At 50.2% G+C, this 16,982-nt stretch overlaps 1 protein-coding gene across 7 annotated transcripts in view; it reads right to left on the reverse strand.

The window, feature by feature from the left end:
- Positions 1 to 2,021: 2,021 nt before the first annotated feature.
- CEP72 (centrosomal protein 72) overlaps positions 2,022 to 16,982 on the reverse strand; it is a 35,134-nt gene continuing 20,173 nt past the window's right edge. For 4 of the 7 annotated variants that reach the window (XM_077749394.1, XM_077749392.1, XM_077749393.1 and 1 more), the window contains 5 exons: positions 14,919 to 15,057; positions 13,439 to 13,635; positions 6,590 to 6,716; positions 3,998 to 4,109; positions 2,022 to 2,662 (listed from right to left, as the gene is read on the reverse strand). In XM_077749394.1, coding sequence (XP_077605520.1) covers positions 2,467 to 2,662; positions 3,998 to 4,109; positions 6,590 to 6,716; positions 13,439 to 13,635; positions 14,919 to 15,057 — 771 coding nt within the window. In that variant the 3' untranslated portion in view covers positions 2,022 to 2,466. Of the gene's footprint in view, positions 2,663 to 3,997; positions 4,110 to 5,332; positions 5,443 to 6,589; positions 6,717 to 6,745; positions 10,958 to 13,438; positions 13,636 to 14,918; positions 15,058 to 16,982 lie in introns of those variants that run through there. The other 3 variants (XM_077749396.1, XM_077749398.1, XM_077749399.1) reach the window with 3 other exon arrangements.

Consider the following 16,982-nt stretch of genomic DNA (forward strand, 5'->3'; position numbering starts at 1 on the left):
GGGGGGGGGGGAGGGGTGCTCTGACAATGGGCTCTGCCGCACCCTTGGACCATTAACTGAACTGAACCAATCGCCAAAAATCCCCCACAAAGAAAATTTCACGCACAACTGGCTTCCTCCCAAGTCCCACCGCACACTCAGGGAGGAGAGGATGACACCCTGTCCTAAACTCTCTTAGAAAGCGGAGAAGGACGCACAACCGAGCTCTTGTCCCAGGGACGGCGTAGCGGTGCGAACGCTGAGGAGGACGGCACCATAAAGGACCACAGCTGGGGTCACCGTGGGGACAGGACCGGTTACCGCCGCCTCCCAGCCGACAACCACACCACTCGGTGCTGCGTCAGCAGGGTCCTGGGACGGGACTCTGATTCGTCTCCGTGACAAGCTGGGGCAGGCACTGTTATCACCCCTTCCTGAGAATGAGGAAATGGAGACCCAGAGAATCCCGATAACTAAATGTCACACGTTAAATGGTGTACCCAGAATACAAAATCCTACACAAAACAGTAACCAAACCCAGGAGTATGTTTGCAAAGGAAAACTCATCATAATTAAGCTGTGCTTAACCCAGAAATTTTCGGTTGTTTTTACATTAGCAAACTACTGTAATTACTCCCATGAACAGCGTAAACGAGGAGAATCATACAGTCATCTTCAACGGCTACAGAAAAAGTGGTAAAATTCATCCATTCACGATATACAACGTCTTAGCCAATTAACACTACAAGGAGCTTCTTTAACCTGTTCAGGCTATCTACAGAACACTACGGATCACACACCCTCTCGAATGAGGACACCAAAAGCTTTGACAGTAAGTGCTGACAACATGGGCCAACAGAAACTAATACACTTCTCACGGGATATCCGTGTAACCATTCTGGAAATCATCTGAAATTGTCTGCAGCAAAGGTGTTAAAAACATGGTTTAGGAGTAAAGTGAAACATGAACATAATGTGACACCGAAAGTTAATACGAATGAACCAAATGGAATTTTAGAACTAAAAACATATGTAATTTCCGAAGTTAAACATCCGCTATCTACACAGGCCTCACTGCAGAAGGGGCCTGTGACAAGGCAGCAGAAATGACCCAAATGGAGGCCAAGAACAAAAGATGGGAAAAAGACCCCAAGTTTGGGGACCCGTGAGGACGCTACCAAGTGGTCTGAGGGTAACTGGGGTCCGGGGAGGGAGAGGGGGAGAGAAGCTGGATCAAATAACCATGCTGAAGAAATAGTGGCCAAATCTTTTCCAGATTTGATGAAAATATAAACTCACAGGTCTGAGAAGCTCAACAAAACCCAAACAAGAGGAACATGAAGTAACAGCAGGGTGATCCTTTTCAACAAGCCTGAAACAGATTAATGCTAAAATCATTTCAAGAAATAAAAAGATGGTATGGTGATGAAAGAAACCCACTCCCCTGTAAAAACTGCATTTGCTGTGACCTGTTTTCCTGCTAAGTTACAGAAATTGGTGCTGAAGGACACAGCCATGACCAGACAGGGAGGGAACTGGGGAGGCCACCTCCCAAGGGAAATGCCCGACCCCTGACACCTGACCCCCAGTGGCAGAGCCCGACGCATGCAAGGCTGGCATGGGGCAGGCACCTATAGGCTCGCCTGCCCTTCTCCCTAAATTAACCAGGCACTGTTTTACCAAGAAAGCAAGTATTTAGATAAGATAAGAAGTTTCCAAACTGAAAATCTAATATTTTGTCCATGTATGCTCCAATTTTCAGAAATGCACTGTAAGCAAGACAGCACCCAGGGAATACTTTCACTGTGACATATTAATATCAAAAACAGTATTTTTAACGTTTCCCCAAACTGTGTTACTTTTATTAAGTCTTGGAACTTATTGGTTCCTGCTCAGGAACCATGGTACATAGCTTGCTTTATAAAAGAATTCAGTGAGGAAAACTCAGTCACAATTTAATAAAAGTCTTTTCAGAATAGGTTTGTTAAAAAAGGACTCTTGTCACACAAAATTATTTAATGATCACACACAGCTCTCTTACATAAAGAAGAAAAATACTGCATTTTATTTCAAGATGTTTCATGGAAAATTAATGATGTTGGTCTCAAAAAACATCAAAATGTCTTGTTTCAAACGTGAAGGGCTTGGATTTATCCCGTTTTTTTTTTTTTTGTTTTTTGTTAAGTCTTAGTTGTATCTCAGGAAGCAGGAACAGCATGCTAGCGTCAGAGGGAATGATCCCGGTTAGCATCTCTCCAGATACTACCCCGGATGTATCCTTGTTCACAGACTCGCTTACAGGCAGATCGATCCTATCTCTTCAGGGGGTTTTAGAAAATCGAGCTAATGGGCCCTGAATGTGTTTCAAAACCCTTGAGCTAATTACAAACAGGAGGCGCAGCTCTCTCCAACAAATGTACCAAGCTGAAAAGAGCTTCCACATCCAGCAACACAGACGCACAGGCCACGCGTCCCTGGCGCCGGGGCCTAGCAGAGGCCAGGGGTGGGCGCGCAGGCGCCGGGGCCCAGCAGCCGCCGGGGCCCGGCGCTGCCCTGTGGGAACAGGCCCAGCGTCTTCTTGAGCTCCTTGTAGCTCCAGTGCAGCTGCTCCACCTCGGCCTTGTGCTGCGCCCGCAGCTGGCTCAGCTCCTGCAGGAGGTGCTCATTGGTGCCAACCAGGGAGCTGGAGGAAAGCACAGTGGGGGCGACACCTGAGCCCCCACCCTCTCTGCCCGCCCCGGGGTCCAGCCTGCCGCCTCCTCTCCAGCAGCACCCTCCCCCACCTGGCCGGGACCCTACTGACCCCTGTCCCCGCAGCCAACCCTGTCCTATCTCCCACCTGGCCCCCGCCATCCGCCCCTCGCCTCAAGACAGCATGATGCTACGTATGACCCGAGCGCTCGGCCGCCGTGCCACGCGCGGGTGCCGCTCAGCACCCTGGACGGACGAGCGAAAGGAACAAATGATGGAGAGGCACCGCACCACTCCAGCTGCACTTTTTTTCTTTTTTTTAAGAAAACCATCATCATCTTCACAGCTAGCAGAACAATATTCTAATTCCAGAAAAGATCCAAAGACTGACATATTTCTAACTCCTGGTCCAATGTAAAGGGGCTCCCTGAATAATTCTGACATGACCGACCGTGTAATGGAAGAGTCCTGGTTTGATAGTGTTGACCCCTGTTGCCTTTAGAAGGACTTCAGGAAAGAAGCGGCACTGAATTGCCCGCTTGGTCATCTGCAAACCGCCCCCGCGCCCAGTCAGCAGTGACCACATATAGATGGAAGCGGGGCCGTCTTCCCAGCCGCGTGCCCCCAACGACAGGCCTGTGCAGCAGGCAGCAGCCACGCAGGGGCCCCGAGTGGATGCAGTCTGCGTGGACCTCCCCAACGCTGCATGGGAGCCCCGTCCATGTGGAGCCCATCACGCCACAGATGGGGACCCGTTAGGTTCTGGGAGGCAACCTGCCTCGCCTGTCCCCTCCCTGCACCCATGACGGCCACCTTTTGCTTTCCTTCTGCTGCTCCATCTCTGCTCCAGCTTCTCTCTCAGGAGCCCCTTCCCCTCTGTAACTCATGCTTGGGGTGAGCCCGCTGATCCCCAGGGAGGTCACAGCCTGGCTCCACCTGGGGCCACGTTGCAGTCAAGCCTGGTGGAGGTGTGTGGGACCCAGCCTGAGGCGGGGGAGTAGGGGCGAGTTGGGCTCACACTTCGCACCTCCACAAAGTGCACCTCACACTACCCAGCGAGTGGCACGCCTCCTCCGTGCACCCACTTCCCAGCACATGATCCTCTGGATAGAAACTGAGGTCCCGCCGTGAACACCCTCACGCTCCCAGCTCCCTTCCCACCAGCCAGCGCACAGCCGGGAGAAAAGGGAGAGCGGACAGGAACCATGCCGCGCGTCTCTCGCCAGCTCTCACGCGCGCCTCACAGGAGCCCGCCTGCCGCGCTCCTCCGCATCCCCCGTGTCGCTGGGGCCGGCCGAGCCCCCACCCACGGCCCCCAGGCAGGCACCTGTGGCTCTCCTGCAGCATCTGCGTGAGCTCCTGGATCTTGTCGTAGTGCTCCAGGTGCTGCTTCAATTCCACGATCTCGTCAGAGAGCCTCTTCACACTTGTTTGAAGTCCTGAAAGAGAAAAAAAGTGGCAGCATTTAGTGAAATTTATTCACGTTTTTAAAACTAAAACAGTTTAAGAGTTTAAATTGGATTGGGATACAGGCAAAGCCATACGGCTTGGAAAAGGTCGGTTTCTGTAAGCAACTCAAAAATCCCCGTGGGATTAAGGCCTTGGGCCTCTGCTCTCCGGACATCCAAGCAACCACGTCCCGCACGGAAGGCAGGACAGAGTGGGGACAGAGGTGGGCCTGGCACCAGCTGGAGGCTCCTCCACTATCTATGTGCTGGCAGGAAAGGGCCTCCAGGAGCGTCTCTTCTACCAGGCAGCAAGCCCTGCCCTAGGGGAGGCCCGGCAGCTTTGGGGACAAGTGACAGGAGGCCCACAGTGGCCACATGTCTCTGACGTGTCCTCTGGTCCCAGGTCCATCAATGACACAGTGTGTGTTTGGATTCCATCTACGTGAGTCCTGTCTCTGAGCTTCCAACTTGCGAGGAGAAGAAAGATATCATTTCTTGGCTCCCAAACCCCCAAACTGGCTACAAATAAATCCCCACACAGACACATGGCTGTAGAGCTACACCAGGGCGGGCAGGTGCAGGGACAGAGCAGGGGACACGGACAGTAGGCTCCTGCAGCAAAGGCAGACGATCCCAGAAGCACTACAGCGAGACCACACTACTCAGCACCGACGCCCACCTGTACTTCCACCGGAGGGTGAGTGAAAGGGATTCTGGGAAGAGGACAGTGAAGACAATGAAGGCACGGTTTCAGCGCCCCCCAAGCACCAAGAGTAACTAGATGACAAAACCAGAGCCCCACAGACGACCTTTCAGCACCTGGTGGTAAGGCAGCTTCAAGACCCAAACATGAGAGCCACAAGCCTGGCAATGGTTCCACATCTGTGGGAGGGGAGCAGCGGTCAGCAGGGGGGCAGCCGCTAGGTGTCCCCTGTGTTCACAAGAAACCCCTGCAGGGCAACTGAGGGCCTGACACAAGAGAGGTTCGGCCTCCTCCAGTGAGGTCAGACCAGGGGCTCCCGTGTGGCCTGAGGGTCTGGAGCAACCCTGGCCCCTCAAGGCTGACCTGCCCAGTCCCTTCCAGAGCAGGGCTATGCCAGAGAGTGGCTGGTGAGGGGCCCAGGTCGCGCAGGAGAGGACACCAGAGGCAAGGGGGAGAGCGAACAAGGTCCCCCGGGGGCTGCTGAGTTTCTCCGTGAGGTTTGAAACGCTACCTGCCGCATTCCTGGACAGCTCGAGGACAAATTCCGTGTGCAAGTGAGCAGCACAGAGTGCTGAGGGCTAACCACGCACAAAGTTGTTGCCCCGACAACAGAAGCCACACCTGGAACACATCAAAACCATGACCAGGTATGTCAGAAGGAGCTAAAGATCAGAAAGAAAGAATATAAGAGGAGAGCCTGGATAGCTCAGTCGGTTAAGCATCAGACTCTTTGTTTCAGCTCAGGTCATAACCTCACGGTTTGTGAGTTCGAGCCCCACACAGGGCTGTGCACTGGCAGCGTGGAATCTGCCGGGGATTCTCTGTCTCCCTCCCCAACCCTGTCTCTGTTTCTCTCAAAATAAATAAATGACTTTAAAAAAATGATACAAGAAATGAAAGAACTTAGAACTGGGAACGTCAGGTGGTGGCTGACCTCAGGCATGAGCTTGCAGCAAAGGAAAGCTTCATGAGAAACGAAGGCTGAGCAAGTAAAACAGGACAATGACATCTCAAGAAACAGGTGAAAAGGGGAAAGTTTTTAAATGAAAATTAACGAAGAGACTGTAACAAACTCTTCGCACTCTATGAAACAGCCCAACAAACACAACCGAACAGACCTCAGTAGGCGTGTCACAGAGACACCTGCCCAGAGCCAGGGTCTTGTCTGTGGCTGCGCTCCTGGGATGGAGCCCACAGGGAGGGCCTGGGACGGGCTGTAGCCTGGAGACATCTGCTCTGTGGCCCTTTAAGAAAAGTTTTTGGACCCCTGGGACCTCAGCGGGCCAGTCCTCAGTGAAGTTAACACCTCTAAGCGACCTTGCGGTTTACACCCAGACGAGATTCACAGAAGACACATACCACCAACCCCTCATGAAAACTCCAGAATCTGACCTTGAAATACTGAGTCTACTTTTGTAATGGAAAAATGAAATACAGTGAAGAGAGGGAAATGAAAGTGACTTGGGTCTGGAAGAAACGATGACGAAGAGAACAAGTACCGCCCTGCTCGGAAGAGCCAAGGAGGCAGAGGAGCGACCATGTGCACGCGCAGGGAGGTGGGCACGCGCAGGGAGGCGGGCACGGGGCTTCCTGGTCCACGGCACTGCCAACAACACAGGCAACATCCGAGAGCTTCTAAAGCATCTGCTCGGGGCAAGAGCGAGCATCTCTCAGCCCTCATGACATTTACTCAACCTGAAGTCTACCTACAAGTGTTTGAACAATTACATTTCATCAAATAATGTTACCAAAAAAACCACAAACTCACCAGTAATCTGCAAATTTAAGGTAGCTGCAGTGTCTGCATTTTTTACTTCTTTTTTCATGCTGAACAAAAGAGCCTTTAAGCTACTGTTCTCCTCCAAAGATTTGTCTAGATGTCGCCTCAAGTCATCCTAAGGACACAGAACACACTTAAAACAGATGAGTCGAATTCAGTAAAATGAATATAGAAAATTAAACCTTTTGAAATCACCAGAGATTAGTTTTCTTTTATATCTCATAACCAATAAATCACAATGCGAACAACAGAAATCACAGTTGCCCTCAGCTGAGCAGCACAGTGTCCTTCAAAGGAGATAGAGAAAGGGGTGGCACAGTTCAGGAGGGGGCAGATGGTGTCCCCAGCAACCCTGGTGAGGGTGTGCTTCAGCAAGAGGGGAGATGTGCTGGCTGCTGGAGCCCTGCCTCCTCCAGGAAGGCCCCATGGTTACCACAGCCTGGCTCCCTATCTCAAGGAGCAGGAACAAGGGCTGGGCAGTGTGCCAGCCCCATGTGGTCCCTCTGGCCTCACTTCTTGGGCAAGAGCGCAGGCAGATGCCAGGGCTTCGCGCTACCCCAAGCAGGTGCCTCCCTACAGGAGCCCCGCTGAGAAGTCTAGGCTCCTTTCACACTTCCGGAGATGGAGGCAATGCCCAGCCTGCCATGGGACATTAAAGGGGAGGGGAGGGGACCGAGGCCACTGTGAGCTGGTGGCACATGGCCCATCAAAGCCACCTTGCCTGCACAGAAACCAGCATACACACCCCCACCAGGGGAGCGAGTGTCTACCTCACAGTGACAGGGGCCCTTTCAGGAAACTGCTATGCTCATTCTCTACCCTGACAGCCCAGACAGTGCACTGGCCCCTCTGTGTGCACATCCACTCTGGGCAGTACAGAAACTGTTACGTGGCCACTTATGTGCTGACAGCTTATTTCCCGAACACGTGGTGTGTTCCAAAAGGGTAGGGGCTGGGCCCCAGTGCTAATGGTCTCAGTGGAGGCTGAATCAGGAGCAGTGGACCGACCACGCTCGGGTACGTGTGGCACTGCCGCTTGGAGCCAGGCTGGACGGCTCAGAGGCAGGGCTTTTGCTAAGACCGGTTTCCTGCGCGTTGGGATGTGAGGAGACAAGACTGCAGAACCAGTGTCTTCACACCAGGGAGGGAACCAGGGTCAACAATGGGCCCTTCAGGAACAGCGGACTTCCTCTGTGAGAAGTCGCTCTCAACTGACCCGCCACAGGCCTCCTGACGGAGCTCCTCTGACCATGCTTCCCTCCTCTGGGATGGGTTCAATGGGGTAGATCTCAGAAGGCACTGAGCAGGGCTCTCAGGCTGCCAGATGGTTCTAGATTGGTCGTCCAGGCAGGGCCTCTCACTGCCCCTGTCCAAGGTCACCCTGTAGAACAGGGTCAATCAAACTGTCCACAGAAGTGAAGATGTCGCACCTCCATACGTGTCTTCCACACTAGACTGCATCACAGAGGAGCAGACGTCAGAGGCCTGTCTGTATGGATTCCACTGGTCCCATTCCACTGAGCACTGTAAGGGGACAGGGTGCTACCTACTCATCTGCACCCAACCCAAAAGCCGTGGTCCTTTGTTTCCATGGTTAACCAGCCATGCTATGTCCCATGGGGTCAATGCTGTCTAACAAAAATGATGTTCTACACAGTGATTATGGCTCAGGGTCATGGGGCTCCAGTCCTTTCTGGATGCAGACACCACTTGCATGCACACATACATGTCCACAGTGCATCTAAAGGTCGCCAGTATCATTTCATTATTTTTTAAAATCTTCTTCTCTAAAAGTAAAGCTTTGTGTGGGATCTCTGAAATGGCAGCCTCTCATGAAGATGGTACCAGATGTTCCAGAGACCCGTCTCCCAGCAATCCTGTGGCTATCCCCGTTCCCATTTTCTGGAAGACATGGCTGATGCAGAGACTGGGTGGGCAGCTGCCAAGATGGCCCAAGGGTGCTCCTGCTGTCATGTGGCGCCCTCCTCTCACATGGGTGGGCCTGCTGACTGGATCCCAAGCAACACACTATGCAGAAGTGCTGACCCAGGACTCTCAAGAGCAGGTAACAAAGGATGGCCTTCTACTCGGCCACTCTCTGGCCCTGAGGAGCAGCCACCAGGCCAAGAGGGCCTCAGGTAGCCTGAAGACAGGCTCAGGTGCACAGGGCCAAGGCTGTCTGTGGGTGAGCCTGGCAGGGGTGCCCACCTCTATCAGGCCTTCAGGGAAACCATGGCCCTAATCGACAACGTGATGGCGTGATGGCAAGACTCTGACCCACAGGAGATGTTGACAACAGACGGATGCTTGCTACTGAAGGTGCTGCCCTCTGGGGTAACTTCACAGGCAGTGATAAGTAACACACAGAGACGGCTAAGTAACTGGCCCAGAATGACCAGCTACTATGTCCCAGACCACCCTCTCAACCACATGACATGATGTTAGTACTGACTTTTTAAAAGAGCCCCCTGAACAGACTCCATATACTAAAACTCAACCATAATGATGAGCAAGGTAAACAACTTCACCTGGCTGAATGCATGGTAGACATTTACATGTACACACACACACACACACACACACACACACACACACATTTATTGACTTAAGTTTATTTTGAGAAAGAGACTGTGAGAATATGTGAGAACATACAAGAGGGGCAGAGAGAGAAGGAGAGAATCTCAAGCAGGCTTTGCACTGATAGCCCACATGGGGCTCGATCTCACAAACTGTGAGATTATGACCTGAGCTGAAATCAAGAGTCAGACATTTAACTGACTGAGCCTCCCAGGAGCGCCACATGATAGACATTTTAAAGTAAAAATCGTACACATCTGAGGTGTGCACTTGATGATACACACATACATGGTGAAATGATTACCACAGTCAAGTTAATTACCGTAGCTTCTCCTCACAGAGTTAACACTTTTTGGTGAGCACATCAAAGCTATTTTCATAGCAAACTTCCAGACTCTCTGCAATACAGTAGCTGTGATCCCACACCTAGTCATCCTACACAACCGCGGCAAAGTCCCCTTACCACCATCCTGGACTCCCCACCTGCCTGCCCCTGGTGACCACCTTCCACTCTGTTTTTATGTATTCAACTCTTAGACTCCACGTGTAAGTAGGGTCGTGCGGCTCTTTTCTTGCTCTGTCTGGTCACCAGGCATACTGCTCTGCAGGTCCATCCGTGCTGTTGCAGACAGCAAGACTTCCTTCTTTTAATGGCTAGATGATATTCCATGATATAAATACACTATTTCTTTATCTGTTCATCCATCAATGGACAGTTCGGCTTTCCATGTTTTTGCTACAGTGGATGCTGCCATGAGCATGGGAGTGCAGACCATTCTCAGAGGTACTACTTTCATTTCCTATGGGCAAATATCTGAAAGTGGGATTCTTGGATTGTACCACAGACTCACTTTAACTTCAGGGGAACCTTCATACTGTCTTCCATGGTCGCTGCACCAGTTTGTATTCCCTCCAACAGTGTACAAGGTTCCCTTTTCTCCACATCCTCACCCACACATTGTTTTTGTCTTTTTGATTATAACTATTTCTGACATATGTGTGGACATTGCCTTGTAGCTCTGAATCTGCATTTCCCTGATGATGAGTGATGCTGTGTATTTTCCCATGGATTTGTTGGCCGTTTGGATGTCTTCCTTGGAAGAATGTCTAGGCAGATCTTCTGCCCATGTCTTAGTTGGGTTCTCTTTTTGCTATGAAGTTGTAGTATTTCTTTATATATTCTAGATTTTAACCTATTATGAAATAGATGGTTTGCAAACATTCTCTCCCAGTCCACAGGCTGCCTTCTCACTGTGTTAATGGCTTCCTTTCCTGTGCAGGAGCTTCTGTGTTTGATGTAGTCCCACTTGTGGATTTTTACTTTTGTTGCCTGTACTTTGGTGTCAAATCCAAAAAATCATCACCAAGACCCTATCAAAGGGCCTTTTCTCTGTTTTTGTTTTCCCTAGAAGTTCTACAGTTTCCAATCTTACATTTAAATCTTTAATCCATTCTGAATTGACTTCTATGTATGGTGTTAAGGGTCTGGCTGCATTCTTTTGCATGAGGCCATCCAGTCTTCCCAGCGCCATTTATTGAAGAGACTGTCCTTTCTTCATTGTTATATTCTTGGTGTCCTCGTCAAAAATTAGTTGGTATGTATGGATTTATTTCTGGGGTCTCTATTCTGTTCCACGGATCTATGTGTCTGTTTTTATGTCAACACCATACTGTTTTACCATAGCTTCCTTCATAATATTATGTGAAATCATGGAGTGTGATGCCTCCAGCTTTGTTTCTTTTCCATATGGGTTTGGCTATTAGGGTTGTTTTGTAGAACTAGAAAAATAAAAGTACAAATTTTAAGAAAAATAATTATACAAATTTAAAAATTTTTAGTTCTGTGAAAAATGCCACTGGAATTTTTTTAGAGATTGCACTGAATCCATATATTAATTTCAGTAGTGTGGAGTTTTTAACAGTATTAACCTCCCAATCCATGAATGATATACCTCCATTCATTCATCCATGTCTTACAGTTTTCAGTGTTTAGATATTTAACCTCCGTGGTTAAATGTATTCCTATGTATTTTATCCTTTTTGATACAATCATAAATGGGATTTTTTCGTGTTTTTTTCACATCATTGTTGTTATAAAGAAACACAGCTGATTTGTTATACTGATTTTATGTCTTACAACTTTACTGAATTGATTAGTTCTAACAGGTTTTTGTTGTTCTGTATCTTAGGATTTTTTTACACATAAAATCCTGTTCTCTGCAAATAAATACTCTTACTTCTTCCTTTCCAATCTGGATGTCTCCTTTTCCTGAATACTCTTGCTACTAATTCCAGTTTTATCCTGAGCAGTCCTCATGTGACTGTATGAATATGCATGTCCTGCATGTGTCCTGTAGTGGATCTTAGCTTAGAAAGAAGCTTTCGGTTTTCTCTCACTGATCATAATTTTAGCTGTGGCCTTATCATAAATGGCCTTTATTGTGTTGAGGAAATTTTCTTGTGTATCTATTTTTTTTGAGACTTTTTATAATGAATGGATGTTGAATTAGGTCAAATGCGTTTTTCCCCATATGTTGAGATGATTACATGGTTTTGATCTTTCAATCTGTTTATGCGGTGTTTTAATTAGCATATGTTAAACCAACCTTGCATTCCAGGGGAAAATCCACCTGGTCATGGTGTATACTTTTTTTGATCTTTCTTTCTTTCTCTTTCTTTCTTTCTCTCTTTCTTTCTTTCTTTTCCTTCTTTCTTTCTTTAATGTTTTATTTATTTCTGAGAGAGAGAGAGATAGACAGCATGAGCAGGGAAGGGTCAGAGAGAGGGGGAGATACAGAATCTGAAACAGGCTCCAGGCTCTGAGCTGGCAGTCAGCACAGAGCCCGATGCGGGGCTCGAACCCATGAACCATGAGATCATGACCTGAGCCGAAGTTGGAGGCTTAAATGACTGAGTCACCCAGGTGCCCCTGATTTGTTTCTTGAATTTGATTTCCTAGTATTTCATTGCAGATTTTTAAATTATGTTCACCAGTGATATTGGCCCGTAGGTTTCTTTTCTTGTGGTGTTTTTGGGATCAGGGTGATACTGGCTTCATAAATGAGTACAGAGTATTTACTCTACTTCTATTTTCTGGAAAAGTTAAAAAAAAAAAAGAGTATTAATTCTTCTGTGAATATGCAGTAGAATTAAGCCATGAAGCCATCTGGTCCTGGTTTTTTATTTTTATTGTTGGGAGGTGTTTTAGTATTGCTCAATTTCCTTACTTGTTATTGGTCTGTTTGGGCTTTATTTCTTCTTGATACAGTCTTGGCAGGTTGCACATTTCTAGGAACTTACCCATTTCTTCTAGGTTATCCAGGGTGCTCACATATGAGCACTTCTAACAGTCCTTATGATCCTTTTTATTTCTGAGGCATTTATTGTGATGTCTTCTCCTTCATTTGTTATTTGAGTCTTCTCTCGTTTTTGTAATCCAGCTAATGGTTTGTGGATCGTGGGTATTTTTTCAAAAACTCAATTCAGTTCTGGTATTTTTTTCCTATTATTTTTCTAATTCTCTATTTGATTTATTTCTGCTCTGATGTTTACAATTTCTTTCTTTTCTCTTGCTAACTTTGGGTTTAGTTTGCTCTTCTTTTTCTAGTTCCTTAAAGGGTAAAGTTAGGTTTGTTGGGATCTTTCTTCTTTTTTAACATAGGCATTTGCGTGTAACAGTCTTACATGGCAAGGTTAGGAAGGGCGGGAGCAGCCCTGCCCAGTCAGGAGTCTCGGGCTTGGGTGCTGGGACAAAGCTGTGCCTGCTCTACCTGCCCTTGGGTGCCACCTGGTGGACAAAATCCCTCTGGTCCAACAGCATGTCGTGGCCCTGTGCTGGCTGATGCAGGCAGGAGAGCAGCAGGGACCCGGGAGTCACCCAGCTAACTGGAGCCTCTCTCGTCAGTGGTCGGGGAGCCTGGGCCACAAAACCTCCACCTCAAGCCCAGCTTCATCTGTGCTCTCAGTCCCACTCAGCGTCTCCAAGAAGAGAGAGCAGCTGTGCAGGAAAGGCAGGGCTAGGAGACCTAGGTAAGGACAGGATGCTGTCATCCACAACCCCTGCTGCGTAGGGCTCAGGGACCATGCAGGCAGTGGGTGGCAGGCAGCTGGCAGCCTAGGGGGTGGGGAGGCTAGCGAGGGGAGCCCTGCCCCTGTGGCCTGACGACAGCCAAAGGGAAATGCTCCCCTTACTAGTGAAGTCAAATGATGCCTCTACCCCATGTGTGAATGAACAGAGATAACGTGAAGGGCCCAGCTCACCATCTCCTTCCGCGTGTCGGTGAGTTCCGACGCCACCTCACTCATCTTCATGTTGTACTGCTGCTGCTGCTCAGCCAGGTGCTTTTGCAAAGATCTATTTTCCAGAGTAAGGTAATTAATTTCTTCACTCACAATTGCTGAACTGTCCTGGGTTGCTGTAAATTCTTGCAACGATGATAAAATATGTCTTGCCTGAGCTAGGAGTAAAAATAAAATGGTATTACGGCATTTATGTTGAAAGGATGAAGAATAAACAAAACATGTCCAATACATTTTGAGAAACACAAACTACATGCCTCAGCTGGTAAAAGGACATGGACACCACTGAAATCACCTCACTCAGGTGTCTGTACATCCATCCAGTCACGGGTGGGATGGGAGGTGGAGAGAAACAGGAAAAGAGTTTTACTCTAAAGCAAAGGTGCCCCTGAAGAGAAGGCCATGACTGGACAGTGTGCCTGGATGCCCCAGTGGCCTGCTACGCCCTCTTCCATGGCACTGCCTGCCCCCTGCTCCTGGCCTGGGAGCAAGAGGGTAAGATTTATGGAATCAGGATCCAGAGGCTCCATCATCCTGGGGAGTCCTGATTCTAGAAGCTCCAGGGCCACAACACTGAGCACAGAACTCAGCTCTGGGCAAGCCCCGGGTCTGCAGGAAGGACGAGCAAGCTCCTGCCCCAACCAAGACACTGTAGGCCACACCCTGGGCTGCAGAAGAAAGACTGCGGCCACCTGCAGATGCAGCGTCTCACACTCTGGATGAAGGGTGCCCAGTGTGCTCCTGCACCCAGGCACAAGCAAAAGCAAAGCCAAGTCCTCCCTGGGGAGTGACCACCCTCCTGGGCCTCATTCTCAGTGAAAGCTCAGCAAATCCAGGGTACTACACACAAGATCACATGTTTAGAGGGTTGGAAAGAGATGGTACAGCTTTGAGATCTCTCCAAACCTTCACATAAAACAGAACGAGAACCAAACTTGTGAACAGCATCTCCAACAGAACCAGGTGACGATGCAGCATGCCAGTAGGCAAACCAACAGCCACAGGACCGCATGACACCCTCATGTCTCACAGCCCACAGAGGACCCAAGCTGCTTCAAAAGGGCCATCAGGGGGCACCTGGGGGGCTCAGTCGGTTAAGCCTCGGACCTCGGCTCAGGTCATGATCTCACGGTTCGTGGGTTTGAGCCCCGTGTCAGGCTCTGTGCTAAGAGCTAGCTCAGAGCCTGGAGCTGCTTCAGATTCTCTATCTCCCCCCTCTCTCTGACCCTTCCCTGCTCACGCTGTGTCTCTCTCTCTCTCTCTCTCTCAGAAAAATACTGAAAAAAAAAAAGTTATTAAAAAAAAAAAAAAAGGGCCATCAGAATGCTCCATGCAGTGCAGTGGGGACAGTGACAGCCAATGGGGAGGGTGCAGCAAGGTGCAGGGCTCGGAACCCAGAGGCCCAAGTCCAGGTCTGAGTAGACCATCCTTCCTGACTCACCTTGGAACACCTGGTTGCCGTGCAGGGACTTGCAGCCGCTCCAGTACCTGTCCACCAGGTCGAGGAGTGCCTCCAGGAGCGCCACTTCCAGGGCAGCCTTCGTCCCGGGGGGCGGAGCCGAGTACAGCTTGGGAGACACCTGCCATGCAGAAGTCAATGGTTACTGTGTGAGGCAAAGCCTCTGCCACCAGCGTGCATCATGCTGAGGCCCTTGTCCGGCAGAGGTGTGTACAAAGGGGCTGTCCAAATGTCACAAGACCATAGGGGTGGCACATGGGGGATCCCCTCCCTGCCCCCTGGACGTGTGACATCCTCATACCAGGAGGTACAGCTAAAGGGGACACTAGCAGATGTCACACCAAGTGTGACAGGCATGAGACCCACATCACAGTTTAAGCTCCAAGGCTGTGGGAACTCTAGTCCCACGCTGGCCTGTACTGGGCCCTCCTGAACCAGGGCAGGGGGACTCCTGGAGGCTGCAAGACCCCCTAGAGTCTGTCTTGGCCTGAACGGTCCCTGGTGCCTGGAAAGCCCTGAATGTGTGAAGTCACATTGCTGGACCAGACGGAGGTCAGGCCAGGATGATGAGGGTACCAGAGCGGCCAGGCAAAACCATCAAGACTCCACCCAGGGCCTGGCCACACCAGTGCCATGTCAGCATGCACAACAAGGTCTCTCTTTTCCTCTTTAGAAATTACTTCACCAATTTTAAAGAATTACTAAAGAAAGGGGGTGGCTCCTGCTCTCCCACCCACTTTCCAAGCATCTGAGGATTTGGGGAGGGAGGGAATAGAAGCTCACATCTGTCTCCAGGTAAATGACCAGAGCTGGGACACAGGCTGGTCTCAGGTCCCCAGGAAGCAGCTCCAAGCAGAAAGCTGGGGAGAGCCCTACCTGGCACTCTGCCATTACTTAACATCCAGTTAGCCATTACTAACTTCAAAAGAGCCAGACACCCTGAAAAGGGCAAGGCAGAGAAAGCCACTTCAGCTGGGGCAGCCCCTACCTCCTGCCCTCACTGGCCACCCCAGGTCCAGCAGGAGCAGGCCCAGCGAGAGGGCACTGCACTGCCCAAGGCTGCACCGGGAAGGGGCGGCATGACAATGTTAAGGCCTGGCTGCTCACCCCAAAAAGCTAAGGGTATGAGCATATCTGTGAGCCTCTGGCACCAACATCTCCATCCTCCATCACAAACTATGTGGACACTTGTCCTCAGGCAAAGATGACGGAGCCCATGTCCCCAGTGCACTCATCAGGCTTCTGTCTCTTACCTGAGGAGCACAGGGCAGTGCCCTCTGTGAGAGGAAGAGCACCATGAGGTGCCAGCCCCATGGTGAGTGCATGAGCTCTCTGGGGAAGCTCTGCACCTGGCGATGTCCATCCTTGGTGAGTGAGGTCAGGCCTCCAGGGGCCAGGAAAGCAAATTCCCCACTCGGGCAAATCCTCACTTCTCTTCCATCTCTCAATCTAGACAGTGAGAGACTGGCCACACACACAAACAGTGGCCGGATCCTTTGTGGGATCCCACTTTTGTGGGAGTGACCCTCTGACCCAAGACCTGCGGTGACCGGCCCAGAAGCCAGTCTATCATCTATGGCAATCAGCCAGGGTGCCAAACCGCGGCTCCTGTAACAATCAGCCCAGCAGCCACAATTTGACCAGCAAAGTGACAGCTTCCCTAAATTTTTTCCCCCTGTTTGCAACTGAGGACCAACCACAGGAAGCCAGACCATCCCCTAACCAAGCAGCTTCTTGGCCCTGCCTCTGCTGTGCTCCCTCTCCCCTGGTCCCACACCCCCTCCACTTCAATGCTCTCCCATGCGCCCAACTGCCCGGGCTTGTCTGCCAGACCAGCAACAGGGCAGACCCCCTTGCCACAGCCCGTGCCCAAGGTCTGCCCCAATTCCCACAACTCTGTGCCTTGATCTCTAACAAAACCAATGACAAAGGCAACAGAGTTGTCACCCACGTGGCTCTAGGTCATCGGAGGGTGGCAGAACTCTCAGTCACTACGCGGGGCAAGTCCTTTGGAAAACCACGGGATGCACATCCAGGACACCCTCA

This window comes from Crocuta crocuta, unplaced genomic scaffold (assembly GCF_008692635.1).
Source record: "Crocuta crocuta isolate KB4526 unplaced genomic scaffold, BGI_CrCroc_1.0 scaffold89, whole genome shotgun sequence".
NCBI classification, from domain to species: domain Eukaryota; kingdom Metazoa; phylum Chordata; class Mammalia; order Carnivora; family Hyaenidae; genus Crocuta; species Crocuta crocuta.